This window comes from Lytechinus variegatus, chromosome 2, assembly GCF_018143015.1.
Source record: "Lytechinus variegatus isolate NC3 chromosome 2, Lvar_3.0, whole genome shotgun sequence".
Classification (NCBI taxonomy): domain Eukaryota; kingdom Metazoa; phylum Echinodermata; class Echinoidea; order Temnopleuroida; family Toxopneustidae; genus Lytechinus; species Lytechinus variegatus.
In genome coordinates, this window is record NC_054741.1 from 19035505 (window position 1) to 19053377 (window position 17873).

General features: G+C 35.5%; 1 protein-coding gene across 1 annotated transcript in view; it reads right to left on the reverse strand.

Moving 5' to 3' along the window:
* LOC121407502 (integrator complex subunit 8-like) overlaps window positions 1-17873 on the reverse strand; it is a 41879-nt gene that overhangs the window by 17471 nt on the left and 6535 nt on the right. The window contains exons 2-5 of the mRNA XM_041598613.1: window positions 15968-16130; window positions 3878-4018; window positions 2058-2129; window positions 1515-1557 (exon numbers count right to left, since the gene is read on the reverse strand). Of these exons, the coding sequence (XP_041454547.1) occupies window positions 1515-1557; window positions 2058-2129; window positions 3878-4018; window positions 15968-16130 (419 nt within the window). The remainder of the gene's footprint in view (window positions 1-1514; window positions 1558-2057; window positions 2130-3877; window positions 4019-15967; window positions 16131-17873) is intronic.

Sequence of the window (17873 nt, forward strand, 5' to 3'; positions counted from 1 at the left end):
AATAGCCCCACATATGCATTTATGTGTGTGTTGATACACTAATGGTATCTGACTTTCTTTCGTAGCTATTTTAAATGAGAAAAGAAACTGATAAATTATTTATAATAGTTTTAGCTTTCTTCCTAGTTTTCTTTCCTTCTTATAAATCTTTCTTTGTTTCTTCCCTCGATTTTTTTTGTTACTGTCTTTCTTTTTTAATTTCCCTTGTTTTCTTTAATTCATTTTTTCTTTCTATCCTTTTATAAAATATTTTCTCTATATTTCCTTTTTCTCTCTCTTTCTTTCTGATATTTTCTTTCTTTAGTTTTTGAGTCCATCCATCCTATATTCATCTCTTCTCTTCTTCCTTTCTTTCCTTCCTTCTTTTTACCCCTTTCTTCATTCTTTGTTACTTTCTTTGTTTGTTTCTTCCATCCATCATTTATTTACCCTTTCTTTTTTATTTCTTTTCTCAGCCCTTTCTTTCTTACATTCGTTCCTTTCTTCTATCTGTCTTGTTCTTTCCTTTTCCCCTTTATTAATTATATCATTTTACCTTTCCTTTCTTTTTTTTTGACTGCTTGCTTCCTTTCTCTCCTTTATTTTTTCATTCCTTCCTTTCTTTGTCTCTCGGTCTTTCTTTTTTTCTTCCTTTCATCTATTCTTTTACCTTTTCTTTTTTTTTATAATTGCTTGCTTCTTCCCTTCCTTCCTTTATTTATTTCATTCCTTCTATCTATCATTTTACCTTTCCTTCATTTCTTCCTTAATTCCTTCCTTCTTTCAATCCTTCCTTCCTTTCTTTCTTTTGTCCGTCTTTCCATCTCTCCTTTTACCCTTTCTTTTTTATTGCTTCTTCTTTCTTTCCTTTTACTTTCTGGATTTGTTCTTTCTTTCTGTATTGCTAGCTTCATTTCCTTCGTTAATTTCTTTTTTTCTTTTCTTTCTTTCTTTCTTTCTTTCTTTCTTTCTTACTTTCTTTCTTTCTTATATTTGTTCCTTCTTTAGTTCTTACTTTTTTTTCTTCCTTCACATCTATCCTTTCTTTACCTTTTTTTTTCCTTCCTTTCTTTTATTCTTTTCCTTCCTTCCTTCCTTCCTTTCTTTCTTTCTTTGTTTCTGTCTTTCTTCGTTTCTGTCTTGCTTTCTTTTTGTCCTTCATTTTCCTTAATTTTTTTTTTTTGGGGGGAACGAAAGGCTAGAAAAATAAACTTGCGCCTTTTCTTAATGTTTTCTTTATTTTTTGGGACCAGTAGATTTTAGGTTCGGACCAGTAAAAATTTGAAAAACTGGGTATCTACTGGTCCGACATGAATAGGTTGGACCAGTAGAAAAAATGGGTTAGTGTGGAGCCCTGGAACTAAATATTCCTTCTTTGGTTTTGAAATCTGTCTAAACTTAATGCATGGCACCTGATTTAAGGTCTGCATGAGAAATAAGTTTTATTAAAAAATAGGATATAGGTTGACTATGAATACACAAAGCAAAATAAGAAGATTAATGAAAACCCCCGACACAAATCCATGGGAACTTACCGTTTTCATGACCATATCGTTTACCCCAGCCACATTGAAGGCACTGAAACAAAAGAACATTTAAATTACACAAATCAAGATACATTTCATTCATGTTTCAGTTCTAACTTACTATAGTGCCCAAGCAAATGATCACTAGTTTAAAGAAATTCTTTGTCTTACACAGTTTATCTGAAGGTGGGTAAAATTCAATAAATTACATTAAAAAAAAAATTTCAAGACACAATCTAGGAAATACTATAAAATTGCTTAAACCAATCAAATTGTTTCCTAAATCAGGTTTGGGCGGAGAGACCATCAGGTCACAGTGATTAGCTCTTTTCTTCCCTGTCCACCAACTGATGCATTGGGCAAACTGCTAGCAAATATTGCAAGTACCTGTATAATTTCATTTCATGTAATGATTGATATTGTTTTATTTATGACCTTGAATAAGTTTGAAGAGCCCAATAAATGAATAAATAAATAAAAAAACAAAAAATATTGACCCCCAAAATAGAAAAAATAAGAATTTCTCTGCTGCTGTATATGAAATAAACTTACCCAGGAACATTACCAGGTTGTGTCTTGATTAACTTGGATGGGACTGATCTCTCAACATATGTTCTCACACTCCTAATGGTAAAAAAATAATTCACTCTCAAAAGTGTGATGCCAATTACTTATTCATGGAACTGCAACCTTATGATTATGCTTGAAATTACAAAAAAAAATGTTAATATGCTTTTATAGAAAGTAAATAAACATTCTAGGAAGTACGCTTTATATAAGGACAAAGCGAGAAAATAATCAACCTTCTAATATACCGCTTTCAGTAACTCATGATTTTTTGGTCTGCACCAGGCCGTCATTAAAATAGACAACATGAGCATTCAGTAACTATAGCAGAGCTGTACTAATTTTATGATCACCCATGCAAAAACTCAGGCACACAAGGGATAACTATCATGGTAACCAAACACGCCACATTCAAAGCGGAAGTGCACAGCATTGTTACCTTGGTCCGTGTGAGGAATTTTGGCCTGGGTGTGGTGCAGCCATCATCAATAAACTCTTTGGTCGATGCATGGTGCAGACCTGGCGGTGGTCTAAAAGTATTACGACTTAGCCCGAGCCTGATCTGGGCCAGCGAGTTACTGAAAGCGGCATTAATGGTCCAGTTCCAATCTTCCTTCATTCTAACTTTACCTCATTAACTACCCGAGTAATAACCAAATGAAATCATAAAAAAATAGACAAACCATTTCAAGAAGGTTGCACATATGGGGGGGGGGGGGGGGCTAGGCGGACAATGGATATACAAACATGAAGGCAAAGGAACAAGAGTATGAAAGGCTTCTAGTTGATGATTCTGATCAGTTACTTTTGACTACTTTGACGGTTTGACCTAATTCACTCTGGAGTTATACAGTCCGACCTCTCTTATCCGGCCTCCCCTTATCCGGATCTCTCTATTATCCGGACGCACACTTGCCGAGATTTTTTTCCTTTTAATCTAGTACCGGTACGTTAGGAAATAAGATTTCAATCTAAACTCAATCCTATACGTAAACTCACTTTGTTACATATATTTCCCAACATAGTCACCCTACACCAAACATATTTTTCATGAAAATATCTCACCCAAATCACCAAAAGAACTTTAGGAATGATGATTTCCAGTAAATCAGGGCATAGTGCAAACATTTCATCGCGTTTCTCTTTTTGCTTCGCGGGAAAAACAACACTTGTCTTGCTAGCTGACTTTAGGCCTCAATACGGACAGCGCCATCTATCATGTTTGAGCCTACAGTCAGTTTAACAATGGCTGACATTGCGAAGCTGCGATACCCGCCGCGATGATCTAATTTTAAAACTTGGTTTCATTGAGTTATTCTCTTTCTTTCGAGATATACCTCGGTCATTTTAGCAGGTAAATTATCCAAGAGTTTTGGCCATCGATCGATTTCATTTCCATTAAAACACTGCCTATAAGTTGCACTGACGCTGCAGTGAATAATTGTCTTTACCGCACACCCACTATAGTGTAGCTACCGCCGGTGGCCTGGGGAGGCAGCCGGTAGCGCAGCTGCGTGTATTTAATATTGGGTCTCCCAGATCCGGATAAATCCCTTATCCGGATTGGTGCTGGTCCCAACGTGTCCGGATAAGAGAGGTCGGACTGTATTTTAAAGAAATCGTGGAACTGAACTATGGAAGGACTATTACAGTATTACAGTAAATATTTAAGCCTTTGATAATCACTGTTTTGACCAATTTTTTTTTCTTCATATTAAAAACGCCCAACAAAACCAACAGATAATGATAAATCTAATACAATGAAACAAACATCAAGATTAAAATGCATTTCTAAACCTTCTTACCATCTATTGTAGATTGTCAAAGCAACCAAAACAGAGTCATCCAAGCTACATACATCAGTGGTTGGTTGGATGTTTAACTCTGGAGGGGAAACCCACTCAACAAAGTCTTTAAGAACCTTATGTACCATGTACAAAGGAAGGCTGTAAAAGATAAAAATATATGTAGGCCTATAGTTTGAGTGATATGTGGAATAAATGACTTGATTTGCTAAATACATGTAGGTGTTGTAGGAATAAATTAATTCCACTCAATTGAATTAACCCGTTCGCGACGGCATAGTAGAATAGGTTCTAACACCCCAAACGAGATTAATCAGCCGGCCATGTCAAGTTCGAACAGCTCCATTGTTCCGTGCGTGCGAGCTGGATCGTTGATTACAAAAGCGTGTGTGCGATCCACGATGAGTGAATTGATCGATCGATAGTTTTCGCGCATGCGTAGTTCATTTCCTGTTTTGGCTGCACGGAGTTCAGAGCTCACCTGTCGCTCCAGTGCTATAATTATGTCCGTACAGAGTGACTTCTTTGAGAATGTATTGTTGGTGATGTGGGTTTTGAAGTTCTTCTTGGACTTCTTCTTTTTCGATATTACTATTATAATATTCTCATAATGTTACTATTATCATAATATTCTCCCTTCCTTTCTTCTTCCTTTTCTTCTTTTTCGATCTTCTTATTATTATCAAAATTATTATTCTCATTTCTTTTCTTCTCATATTCTTTTTTTTCGATATTCTTCTTATCTTATCATCCTCATTTCCTTTCTTCTTTTGTTCGATCTCTGTCTCATCTTTTTGTTCTTATACTTCCTATTTATAGCCCCCCCCCCTTCTCCCTTGATATAGTCTTGCTTTGTTTCCTCTTGCAAATGAAATCCTCCTTGTTTTTCTTCCTTTTTTATAATGCTCCCTTTTCATTTTCTCCTCCTTCTTCTTCACTGATAATTGTGTAATCCTACACCTCCATCTCCTAAGTTTTCTCTTTCTTTTTCCCTTCTATTTATTCTTGTTATGAATTTGCTTGTGCTTCTTTTTTTCGCCTTTTTTCTTCGTCGTCTTATTTTCTCTTTATACCTATTCTCATTCTTTTACTCCCGTCGTCCTATTTTGCTTAATTTTGTTCTCTCTGTTTTTCTCTTCATGCAAAATGAAAAAAAATGAAGAATATGATATTTCCTTTTAAAAGTATGCCCCCCAAAACATGAATCTTCAAAATATCGTTATATGCATACAAGTAATACTTTCTGAACAAGAAATCATAATCTTCTCGATTAAAATTTGCAAGGTGGTATACGACAATTATTATGAAGATTATTTATCATTTATCATCCAGTTACTTAAGTTAGCCCACCCCATCCCCCATGATCACCATTATCTTCTCCCTTCATCTTTTTTCTGTTTCGTCTGCTTTTTTATTTTATCTTTTTCTTTGTCTTATCATTATTATATTCATAATCTTAACCATTGTTGTTATTATTATCAATATTATTATTATTTTTTTATTATCCGATTGTTATATTTTCTTTTATTATTTGTTATTATCATTGTTAGTGTTGATAGTAATGTTTATAATTGTTATCATTGATATTATGTAAACATTTGAATATTTTACATGTAAAGAATAAAAAAAATTAGTTTAATTCGATTGAAAAATATTATTGTTATTGTCATGAATGCCATCCCCTCTACTCTCTCTAATCCCCTTACCTCTAGTCAACCTCTACTTATATTCTCTCTCTCTCTATTTTCCCCTTTACTTTTTTCCCTTCTATTCAATCAGTAGCTTACGCAGGGGGAGAGGGTTCAATTTCATACCAGGCGCTTTTAATCGAAAAAAATGTACTACAACACTGCGCAGACAAGTGGGTTATGCTCTCTCTCTCTTCTTCATCTCCCGTTCCGTGCCACCCGGCCGTCTCTCTATTTTTTCCCTTCTGAGTATATTCTCGTCATCACAGAAATATGTCCAAACCCGGCCCTCCAAGCCCAACCCATACTAAAAAATAGAACCTACATTAGGATAGGTGCCCGGCATATTCGGCCCATAATCAATTTCAAATGATTTCTAGATTTTATACGTCGTCGAGAAATGTTTAACAAAAACCTCCAAATTATTTCCTTAATTCAAAATCCAACGGAGACGTTGCCATGTATTTGTGTTAAAAAAATGATTATGTATCAAATTATTCTAGTAATTAAAATTGTATTAAAAACAAGACATTCTGCCTTTCTTTCATTATCCAAGAATATACAATAAGTCCCTGCAAACCGTTTTATTTATTGTGAACTTACTCAATTCTCAGTTTATTTCACTAGTTTAGAACGTGTGTGGTTATTTTCTTGACATGTATGTGCAAAGGATTTAATGATCAACAAATGATTAGTAATTCATGGAAAATGCAAGAAAAAATAACTTAAGTATATGTTGGTCAATTTAAAATGGAAAAAAATGAGTGTGACCAGAAAGACATTTTCGGTTTTGCTGGTATTCTAGTTGTCAGAGATCGGCGGTGAACCAAGGAATTCTTGGTGGAGGGGACTATAAATGCGCTACTTTTTCTTTACTTTTTTCTGACAAGCAAAGGGGGGGGAGAAATAGAGGTCAGCAATGAAATCGCAACCCAAGTTACACCATTACTATTTTATTAGGCACGGCCGTAGTCACTAGATGGCGCTGTCGCGGAAGTGCTCAAAATTTGTACGTAAGTTTCGTCCGCTTGTCAATGAGTGAAATCGCATAGCGATGCGATATCGTCAAAATTAAGCCCCTGTCAGCGCGGATGAATATGATATTTTCTCTTTGTGATTGTCCTCCCGTGCGATGAAAAATATGTCATCGTAATGCATAGGACTTTCGCGAGCTACCGAAGTCATTTTCGTGCCCCAAATTCCATGAAATGTTCCAAAAATAACCATGAAAGTGTCGGTAAGTCAAAAGTGTCGTGAGTTGCTCTCAATTCTTACCTTATTTAGTTGTATTTCTTGCAAAATGGGTCTCGAAGTGTTCTGGATTTTCCGTTGATTGTGAAACTTGAATTGATTTCCTTTCTGTGTCTTGCAGTTAAATTGCAGCGCGGGGAATCGCAAAGGCTGTGGAAGCCTTTCTCAGTGAGGTTTACAAGCTAAGCTGCCCTTGAATTTGGTCGAATTTCGAGCCATTTTAATCGCGCGCACGGGATGATTAATTAACATAACAATTAGCAGATTAGAGATCAAGATTACGTCACGTACGTGCGTACGTGTGATACACAGAAATGAAATAGAACTTGAATCACACGGAATCACAGTCCAGAAATGCTTTGTTTTCTTTGTTTGCTAAATGATTTCCTGAATTTAAAGTCATGAATAAACACCACAGTAATGACATGAAGGAGATAATCATGGTCATATGAGGAATAACTAAATATTTTCTGAAAACGAGTGAATATGATGGGGCAATAATGTGCATGCACTGGAAAATGAACATTCACCTCACTGTCAGTGCCGTGGTGTCAGTCACTCAGACACAGTGCTTTACTGCCTTTTACTGGCATTTTCTTTGCACTGCCGCTGCCACTGGTTTTTCTTTTGCCAACTAGATTAAAACTCATTTATATATTAATATGTTTATTGCAATTTTTGAATAAATGGTAGCCTAATACAAGTGGAAAAAAAATGAAGATAAAAATAATTTGGACTAAAATATGCCATCACCCCCCCCCCTCTAAAAAATACACACTATCTTGAATGACTCGTTTATTTAATTTGCATTGAAAAAATAAATAATTGTATTTATGCACTTTTTTATTTCTCATTCTTTCTGCCAGAATATCAGATGCCATCATGAATAACCTCACCTCCAGATTGAACTCCTAAACATCTTGACAATGACTATCTACTGAGATATCTTGCCTTCTTGAGATTGGAAGTTTTAAGTTCAAGTCAGAGTGACCTAAGGCCCTACTAACAAGAAGAATCCAGATTTACATAAAAACAAATCCCACGAAAGATACAAACTGATTTTACTCTTAATGTGTAGTGTGTATCACTATGTGAGACTCTGTGTTTATTTTGAGGAGGACCTCCTGTCTCTGTTTTTATTATTTTATGGACTGAATGATCAATACCTAAAAGTGAGAACTGATTTTTGAGGAGAGTACATTAGTGTATGGTTTTGAGTGAATTTGATTTGAGTAATACATGAAGTATCATATTATCTTTAGGTTGGTTTGGAAAGTAAGTCCTCTAGTCAATATTAATGTCTGCCCAACAAAATGGTACTATCTGGCAATTTGGTGGTTCAATCACAAGCAGAAAAAGTTTAGTAAATTGACACTATAAGACAATTAAACAAATATAATACAGCCAAACTGTCTGACCCCTTCCTTGACTACTGACTTAACTAATTATTGAAAAATGACAAGGGATGCTTAGGCCCTTTGTAACCATTTCATTGGGCAGATTGAAGCAGATGACTAGAATTCATACTTTCATGAAGATGAAGGAACATCAAAATGATTATTACAATTTAGCAAATATGAATTTATAACACTGTCATGGTTATAAAAAATAATAAATTTCTATCAAGTAAAATGACAATACAATGTAAGACATAACTGCAATAAAGTAATTTCATTTCCAAAAGATATCTTCCATAATTTAATAACCAAATTTCTCAAGATAATATTTCTTCTGCACAAAGTGTATGAAATGCTCAGTGTAAATCATGCTGTTTATAAATCTCTAGGAATTTTTTCTTTTTCAAAATGAAAATACATGTAAACTTAATCAAAACCAGGGGTGGTGGATCCAGGATTTATCCTGGGGGGGGGGGGGGCACATTTTCAGGATGAAAATTTGTCAAGCAAAAAAGGGCCTTACGGGGAGGGGGATTCTTTGATGAAAATTGCGTATTTTCATTACATCTTGACTGCAGCTCTCAAAGGGGGGGGGGGGGGGTTGAGCTAGATGTGCCCTCCCCCAGATCCACCAGTGATAAAAATCAACATTTATGAAAGATTGCATACCTTATATTCTGAATTGGTAAATTCAATGCATATGTCTACAAAATGAAACTGACATGTTTGGATAAATTGCTTATTTTTGTTTCAAGAAAGAATTCATCAATAACAGCTTAGAGTTATTGAGAAAACATCAAGAAAAAATAATATTCTGATATGCAATAACTATATCTATTTTATATATGCTTTTTTTTCCAAAAATTTAATCCTTGACATGGGGGGGCTGGTTTAGTAGTCAAATTCACCCCCCCCCCCCCGTTAAGTAAAATGCTTTATCAAAATAAGATTATGCTATCATTTATAAATTACTGCATTTTGGAGCCCATTAAAATTCAAAATGAATCATAGAGGGCAGTGCCACACCTTATTCACTGAAATTAAGGAGGGGCATGCACAGCTGAAAAACTATCAGCAGGGGCAATAATTTTCACTGCAATGTTAGATATCCTAAAAAAAAATCCTGAAAACACATAATTAAAATGAAATTAAACTCCCAGGAAGTGCCCCTGTATACTATTACAGCCCTTGACCTGTATATTCTCAAGGGGTTCAATAATTCCTTCTCTTCCCTTGTAGAGTCGGTTCGGGTGCGAATGTGTCTGAAAAAAAATAAGTAAAAAAAGGATCATTAGTAAAAATTGTAGATAGAACAGAACATATAATTTTTAAAAAAATTTAGCAAGCAAAAACAAAGATTGATCTGGCATTGGAAAATAAAAGGAAATTAATTAACACCGCCCCCCCCCCCCCGCTTCAACATTTTTTTGTTGTTTGCTTCTGCTTGCAACTTTATAAATTTACCCGATACACCTTTCAAAACTTTGGCTCCATTATCATGATTATGCCACTGTTCAAGTATTATTTATTTGGAAACCAATGCTAAAACTATAAGGTGAAATGAAATTATATAAAGAAAAAAATATATATTTCACAAAGTATAAAATCATAATGATGTAGGTCATGTTGAAATTAGACCCTGGACTGGACTCAAAATTAGATCAAGTGTAGTGTAGACCAAATGTAAATTAGACAAAGTGTAGACCAAATGGCAATTAGAATTTTTTTTAAACCAAATGGGTCAAGCCCATTTGGTATATGTATAAAGACTAAAATATATGTATATAAGTTAAAAAATATAATTAAGTAGCCTAGGTTGTGCTGAAATTAGACCAACTGGACATTTCACAAAATGAGAATTAGACCAAGTGTAGACCAAATGGGTTTAGCCCATTCGGCATTAGACTAAATGAGAAGTGGGCAAATTGCATGTGAACCAAATGAATATACATATTTACAATGTGGAACTGCATGATATAAAGCCAATTTTATGTACCAGTATTTGACAAAGTAAAAAAATATATAATTATGTAGGTTATGCTGAAATTAGACCAACTGGACATTTCACTAAATGAGAATTAGACCAAGTGTAGACCAAATGGCAATTTAGTTGACCAAATGGGTTTAGCCCATTTGGCATTAGACCAAATAACAAGTGGGCAAACTGCATGTAGACCAAATGAAAATACACCAGAAAACACATTTCACAAGTTGGGACTGATATAGAGAGCCGTAGCAGACGACGGAGATGGGTACACGATCTGCGTCCGCAAAAAACGCGCACGCATCTATGTACTAACATGAAAAACAGCATATGGGACGATCTGACTAAAAATCGCACATGCGGGGCTATTTGAGAGTCACAGCAGAGGACGGCTAGCAGACGCCGACGGGCGCGCGCATTTAGCGAGCACATCGTGATCGTTTAAACTATCGATAGTAAGGACAGTGCATTAACAGGGAACCGCGATGTCTATGACTTTTTCGACCCATGTTGGTGCTATGAAATTGCTGTTTTTTGCAGTTTAAATGAATTTTACGTAAGTTTTAAATGGTTTCACATGACAAATTAGATATTAAGAAATTTTTTGATATCATTCTTGGGGACAACAAACACATTTTGAAATTCTTGTTGTCCTGCCTAATTTTATACCCTTTTTTTTATTCTAGTGCATATAAATTATATTCCATCATTTAACCCCCCCCCCATTTGTTTCGCCACACTCACTGTCAAATTTTCGGACAATATGATTTGATTAACATTTTAGGAACTTTCCGTTCGGAAATTATTATTTCCTGCGTTCAGTTTGTTTTAATATCCAATTTCGTCAAGATGAAAAAGGACTCTGAAAATCAACCTGCATTGCCAAAGTATAATTCTAAAATGTCGTAAGTGTATATAATTTCTCACCTGGTACATTCACCTTTACAGAATTTCGATGTATTAAAATAATTCTTATGTTTTATTTCTCCACTTCCTTTTTCCTTGTAGCCAACAATCCATAAGAGCTCCGATGAAAATACAAATATAACGAGTTAATTAGAGAACTGTAAGAGGAAGAGCGTGCTTCAAAAGAGATACATAGAAAGGCCATTCTCGCCTGCCTAAATATCATATTCCAGCTCATATTAAGTGATATATATTATCTCTAATTAATTAATTAATTGTCTTTATTAATCAATTCATGTACTGATTGCTTTATCTCATATTCATCAAAGTTGAACGTCTGTTATATTCTATGGAGTACGGCCAAAAATGAAACAAATAACTGAATGGACGTATATGGAATCACAATATGCTTTATGCCGTTTTTCTCGCACCCTTCTAACAAGCAATTAAAAAAATTAAACGAGCCGCATGATGATAATGATTAATAATTCATATAATATCCACTAAACATTGTGATCAAGGCGCTCTACTTATTCATTACCCGGCTTACACCATTTGTTCCGTGAAAAGCATTATAGGCCTGTTTGCAGACATAAATATTTTATTTTAATATATTCTGCTTTTCATTCCCTCTATCTTCTCGAATAATATATCCATGGAATGCATATTTACTCCATGCTCTGGATTCCTATCGCATCACATTTTTTTTATATGCAGGTCAAACCAAACCACGATAACATACTCAATCAGAATAAAATCAATTGGGGAAACCTTAGATTTTTTTCGAAAATTCATATGAGATTACTGATATGGATAAAACATGCTTCATATACTTTGTACATCGTAAATAACACATATTAGTCTTCATTAGCATGATTATGCCTATGTCACGGCGTTTATCACTCTTTGGTGTTAAACCAAACTGACAAAGTGTGAATTCATCCGTACATCCTTCCCTTTCAAGTCACTCTTTTACATTGTTAGTAAGTGGCAACTTTATCGACCTTCGCTGGATGCCCTTTTGTGATTTTCAAAGGAAAGGGGGCCATGCCTCCATCAATTACCACATCCGTATCGTTAGAACAAAATAGAGTGTACGTACGATCCGAGGTATTCTCAATAGCCAGCTGTATACACTTTTTGTTTAGGATTATAGAAATCGATATCAACTTAAAGTCGTGTACTCTCTTCTAGTTTGATCTAGCTTGATCAGTTCATGAAGTTGAATATTATGACAGCCATTTTCAAGAGGCAAAATAATGCACCTAAATGAAAGAAGAAAACAAAAATCGATGTGTTATAAACTGAAACCCTGATTTTTCTTCTTCCTATATTTTATCAACAGCGCCATTTTTTTAAAACAAGAAGTGCACACCTAGTTAGCAGTAATGCATATAGCATTTTCATTTCTTTGAAAAGCAGGATAAAAGAGCATTGTAGATTAAATGCCTTGCTCACGGGCATAGGTGCCGCGGCCGGGATCGAACCCCGGACTTTTTGAAACCTCACAAGCAATCTTATAAAGTATCGATCGTTTTCGATCTATCGTTGATCATATCAGCGCACGCACGCAGCTCTGCGTGCGTTTTGGGTTGCATTTCGCTGCTCCCATTGTTTTCCCTCACTTTTATTGATTACGGTATATACGTGGTTCTGCGAAACTAAAAATCGTTGAAATCAAGCTTCCATCGCGGCAATGCCCACTGTACGCCAATATTGGACTCTCTTCGAAGCATAACTCGTTTTATAATGCTTTATAAACTATAGAAACAAAAGGTAAAAACGTATGACTTTCTGGAATGTGTAGTTTAATTAATGGACATTGTAATTATAACACAGAAAAGGCAGAAACATAGTATGAAATTGTATTTTTAAAGCCTGCAAATGGATGCGAGTAATAGCCTTTGCGGAACCGACTATATACGGCTCCCGTACATGAATAAGTTTTAGGGAACCGTATATATCCGGCTCCCGTTGGCAACGGGTTAATAGTTAATATAAAGGTTCTGTTGTTATCTTGAATTTTTTTTCAAAGGGTCTTTTCACTAGTTATCACAAAATGCAGAAGTCCCTATCATATCTCATATGAAGTTAAAATGAGTTGTAAATAATGGAAATATCAAGATATTAGGTTTGATTTGTCTCGAGATTTATTTGAATCTCAGGGGTGCTACAAGAAACTGTGTTTCATTCAACATCAAATTTCAACTACGAATTTGCAAATGATCATAAGTTTCTTCTTTGGCAACTCTTAATTAATACTTTCTTGCAAAACGTAGGCAAGCAATAAGTCGTAATTGCACATTTGCAATAGATTGCAAGATGTATGATTGACTTGGTTCTTAAAATTGACTGGCACAAGATAAGAAAACTTGTGCCAAGACCCTCAGTTGATACTACAATGTGCATCTATGAAAGAGAGAGAAAAGGAAAGAGTAAAATGATATATATACATTATAATTGGTTCCTTGAGTGTATGCATTATGTCTTGAGTGTATACATTATGTCTTGATCGTATACATTATGTCTTGATCGTATACATTATGTCTTGTGTGTATGCATTATGTCTTGAGTGTATACATTATAATTGGTTCCTTGAGTATATACATTATAATTGGTTCCTTGAGTGTATACTAATGCTGTAACCGATTTTTAATCCAATTCCCGATCCGATCCGATTTTCCCCTTTTTTCTACATTTTTCCGAACTCCGATTTTTGACCAGTGGGGAAAAAATCGGATCGGAAAAACCAAAACATAACAAGACAAAAAAAAAACACGTGGCGACATGCATGTTTGCCGTCAAAATGCGCTGGTGATTTGTTTAGATCTCAGACAAAAGCGGTGGAAGGAAAAGAAGATAAAGGGGAAGAAAATTATGATTTGTTTTTATCTGTGATATTAGCGGAAAGGCAGGTGGAGAAGAAGATTATGATTTGTTTTGATCTCCGACATAATCGGGGAAGAACAAAACGATAATGATAATTGGTGATAATTTGTTTGATCTCCGACAAAAATGGAGGAAGAAAAACAACGAAAAGACGATATGTTTTGATCTTAAGCGGAGGCAAATAAGATTTAGTTGAACACGCTGACATGCGCGGTAATATTTACGACTATCTGACTATACGTCCTCTAAGAGTTTACGATTACCTCCGCTATCACTACGATGTTGTAGAGAAGGTAAATATCAATAATAATGCGTCTTTTTCGGGAGGTCATGCGACCTTTATGAGATTACGATTACCTCACGATGTTGTAGAGAAGGTGAATATCATGGTTAACCAATCTGGATAATAATGCCCTCCCAAAAAAGACGCATTATTATCTAGAGTTGTTTACCATGATATTCACCTTCTCTACAACATCGTAGTGATGGCGGAGGTAATCGTAATCTCATAAAGGTCGCATGACCTCCCAAAAAAGACGCATTATTATCAAAAGTTGTTTACCGTGATATTCACCTTCTCTACAACATCGTAGTGATGGCGGAGGTAATCGTAAACTCATAAAGGTCGCATGACCTCCCGAAAAAGACGTATTATTATCAAGAGTTGTTTACCGTGATATTCACCTTCTCTACAACATCGTAGTGATGGCGGAGGTAATCGTAAACTCTTAAAGGTCGCATGACCTCCCGAAAAAGACGCATTATTATCTAGAGTTGTTTACCATGATATTCACCTTCTCTACAACATCGTACCGATGGCGGAGGTAATCGTAATCTCAAAAGGTCGCATGACCTCCAAAAAAGACGCATTATTATCAAGAGTTGTTTACCGTGATATTCACCTTCTCTACAACATCGTAGTGATGGCGGAGGTAATCGTAAACTCATAAAGGTCGCATGACCTCCCGAAAAAGACGCATTATTATCAAGAGTTGTTTACCGTGATATTCACCTTCTCTACAACATCGTAGTGATGGCGGAGGTAATCGTAAACTCTTTAAGGTTGCATGACCTCCCCAAAAAGACGCATTATTATCCAGAGTTGTTTACCATGATATTCACCTTCTCTACAACGTCGTAGTGATGGCGGAGGTAATCGTAAACTCTTAAAGGTCGCATGACCTCCCAAAAAAGACGCATTATTATCCAGAGTTGTTTACCATGATATTCACCTTCTCTACAACATCGTAGTGATGGCGGAGGTAATCGTAATCTCAAAAAGGTCGCATGACCTCCCGAAAAAGACGCATTATTATCAAAGAGTTGTTTACCGTGATATTCACCTTCTCTACAACATCGAAGTGATTATGTTGTAGAGAAGGTGAATACCATGGTAAACAACTCTGGATAATAATGCGTCTTTTTCGGGAGGTCATGCGACCTTTATGAGATTACGATTACCTCCGCCATCACTACGATGTTGTAGAAAAGGTGAATATCATGGTAAACAACTCTGGATAATAATGCGTCTTTTTCGGGAGGTCATGCGACCTTTAAGAGTTTACGATTACCTCCGCCATCACCACGATGTTGTAGAGAAGAGGCCTATCGTTGATCGGCGGTAGTGTCGCGCGCTGGAACGTCATTATCTTATTTTCCTTCCTCCGATTATGTCGGAGATCAAAACAACTCATCATCTTCTTCCTCCGCTTTTGTCGGAGATCAAAACAAATTCTGCCATCAGTGTAGCGTGCCGCATTTGTCCACGCGCCGGCCACATACAAAATTTAATGTATTTTTTTGTTTTTGAATATCTTCCGATCCGATATCCGAACCGATTCCGATTTTAGGAGCAAAACTTCCGAACCGAACTCCGATCCCGTAATTGCTCTAACTTACAACATTAGTGTATACTGTATACATTATAATTGGTTCCTTGAGTGTATACATTATAATTGGTTCCTTCAGGGTGTACCTGGTCTGGAGGAAAGAGAAGTCCCATTTGAGATGCGCTGCCACTTTGAGAGCCAGGACCTTGAGCGAATGAATCTTTCGATGCTGACTTGGAGATTCTTCATTGTTTGCTTCTTTGATAGATTGGTCAACAAACTGCTCAAGTAGGAGAGTAGCTGAGGGCTCTATTGGGAATTTAAAAATAATAAACATAAGAAAGTTAAAACATCAAGTCCTTTTCTCTTCATGTCATGACAAATATTATAAGTGCAGACAAAGAATCTACTTATTCAGAGGCATCAGAAGTCCTTCACGACTTGTCTACAAATACTAGTGCTTTGTAGTAGAAATGGTGTTTCCTTTTTTTTGTCCTATCTAATGTAAACCCAAGGAGCTCTGGCCCGCGAAGCGGGATACGTGTATTCAAAACAAGAGTTGACCCCCCCCACAAAAAAAAAACTCTCGGTTTTTGTCCTCCTCAAATATAAATGGACAATATGACAAAGAAAATATCTACATGCGGAAGAATTCGCCAAGGATACAGCATGAATATCGCGATATGTGTCCTGTATCCTTGGCCAAAGACAAAGAAATCAAGATGGCTACGTAAACATGGTGGCAAGTTTTCCCCGTCTTTTCATAATATTTTTCTAGTTTTTTAATGAATTCTTGTTTAAAAATGAACTATACATCAGAAATGAAGTTGTATTCGATTAACATGATTTAGGGCTAGATTTTTTTGAAGGAAAGTAGAAATCTTGGGGGCGAAAGTTTCAGTTTTTTGCAGTACACGCACATGAATGGGACGCAATCCCTGGCTCCGTGGAGAGTAAGCATATGTTAGTAAATGATTTGTACTCTCTAGGAGCCTCCTGGCCATGTGTGGCAGTCTACTAGCTAGACATGTAAGATCGGAGCAGATTCTCAATGGTGCAAACAATCTCAAATGATAAACAGTTTTTCCACTAAAATAATCAAAAAATTGGCAGAAAATTTTTATAATCATATTATGGATTCTCAGATTACTGATTTGGAGATGTACTTGGAGGAACAAGTTATCAAATTTTCGTAACTAGATCTAGTTGTTTCAGCTTTCGTTTTGAGTCTTGTTGTGTATGATGCCACGATATTTCATCTAATTTTTAAGTTTGACAATGTTTCACTTTGAAATTTTATTAATTTCCAAAACATTTTAGTTTAAAAATTTTAAAAATATATTAAGAACACACCAAATATCATTACAATCTTTGTTAGATTGGACTTTTTTGTTTGCTTGAAGTTTGAATTTTTCTCCTCTTTTTTTCTATTCTATCCTTCTTTCCTCATTCTTAATCCTTCCTGCTTGCCCTTTTTTGTTCCCTCTTTTTTTATTTACTATCTTTCTTTCCTGAACCTTTCTCTCTGTGTCCATTTTCTTTCTTTCCTTCTTTCTTTTACTTTCCTTCTTTATTAAATTTCCTTTTTTTTATTTCCTTCATTCTTTCTTTTCTTAAGGTTTTCTTTGCTTCCTTCTCCCTTCCTCACCTTTTTCTTTTCGCTTTTTCTCTCCTTCCATTATTTTTTCTTTTTTTTTCATTCTACCAGATTTCACACAATGAAATACGGGAAAATAGACCCAAAAAAATCAACAAAGAAGGCAACTCACTGTTAGACTTGCGAAAAAATATAAAGAATTGAAAAGGAGGGTGAACGAAAGAATGATCGAAGGAGAGAAAGAAGAGACAAAATAAAAGAGATTAATCAAGAAGAAAGAAAGAAAAAATGAAGGGGAAAATGAAGGAAAAAAATAGTTAGAATAAAAGATGGATGAAAGAAAGATTAAAAGAGAGAATAATGGTTTCCATCATTCTTTGAAATGAATATAGAAAGAAAGGAAGGGAAGATAATTTAATGCGTCAAAAACAAAATAAAGGAGGAAAAGGAAAAAG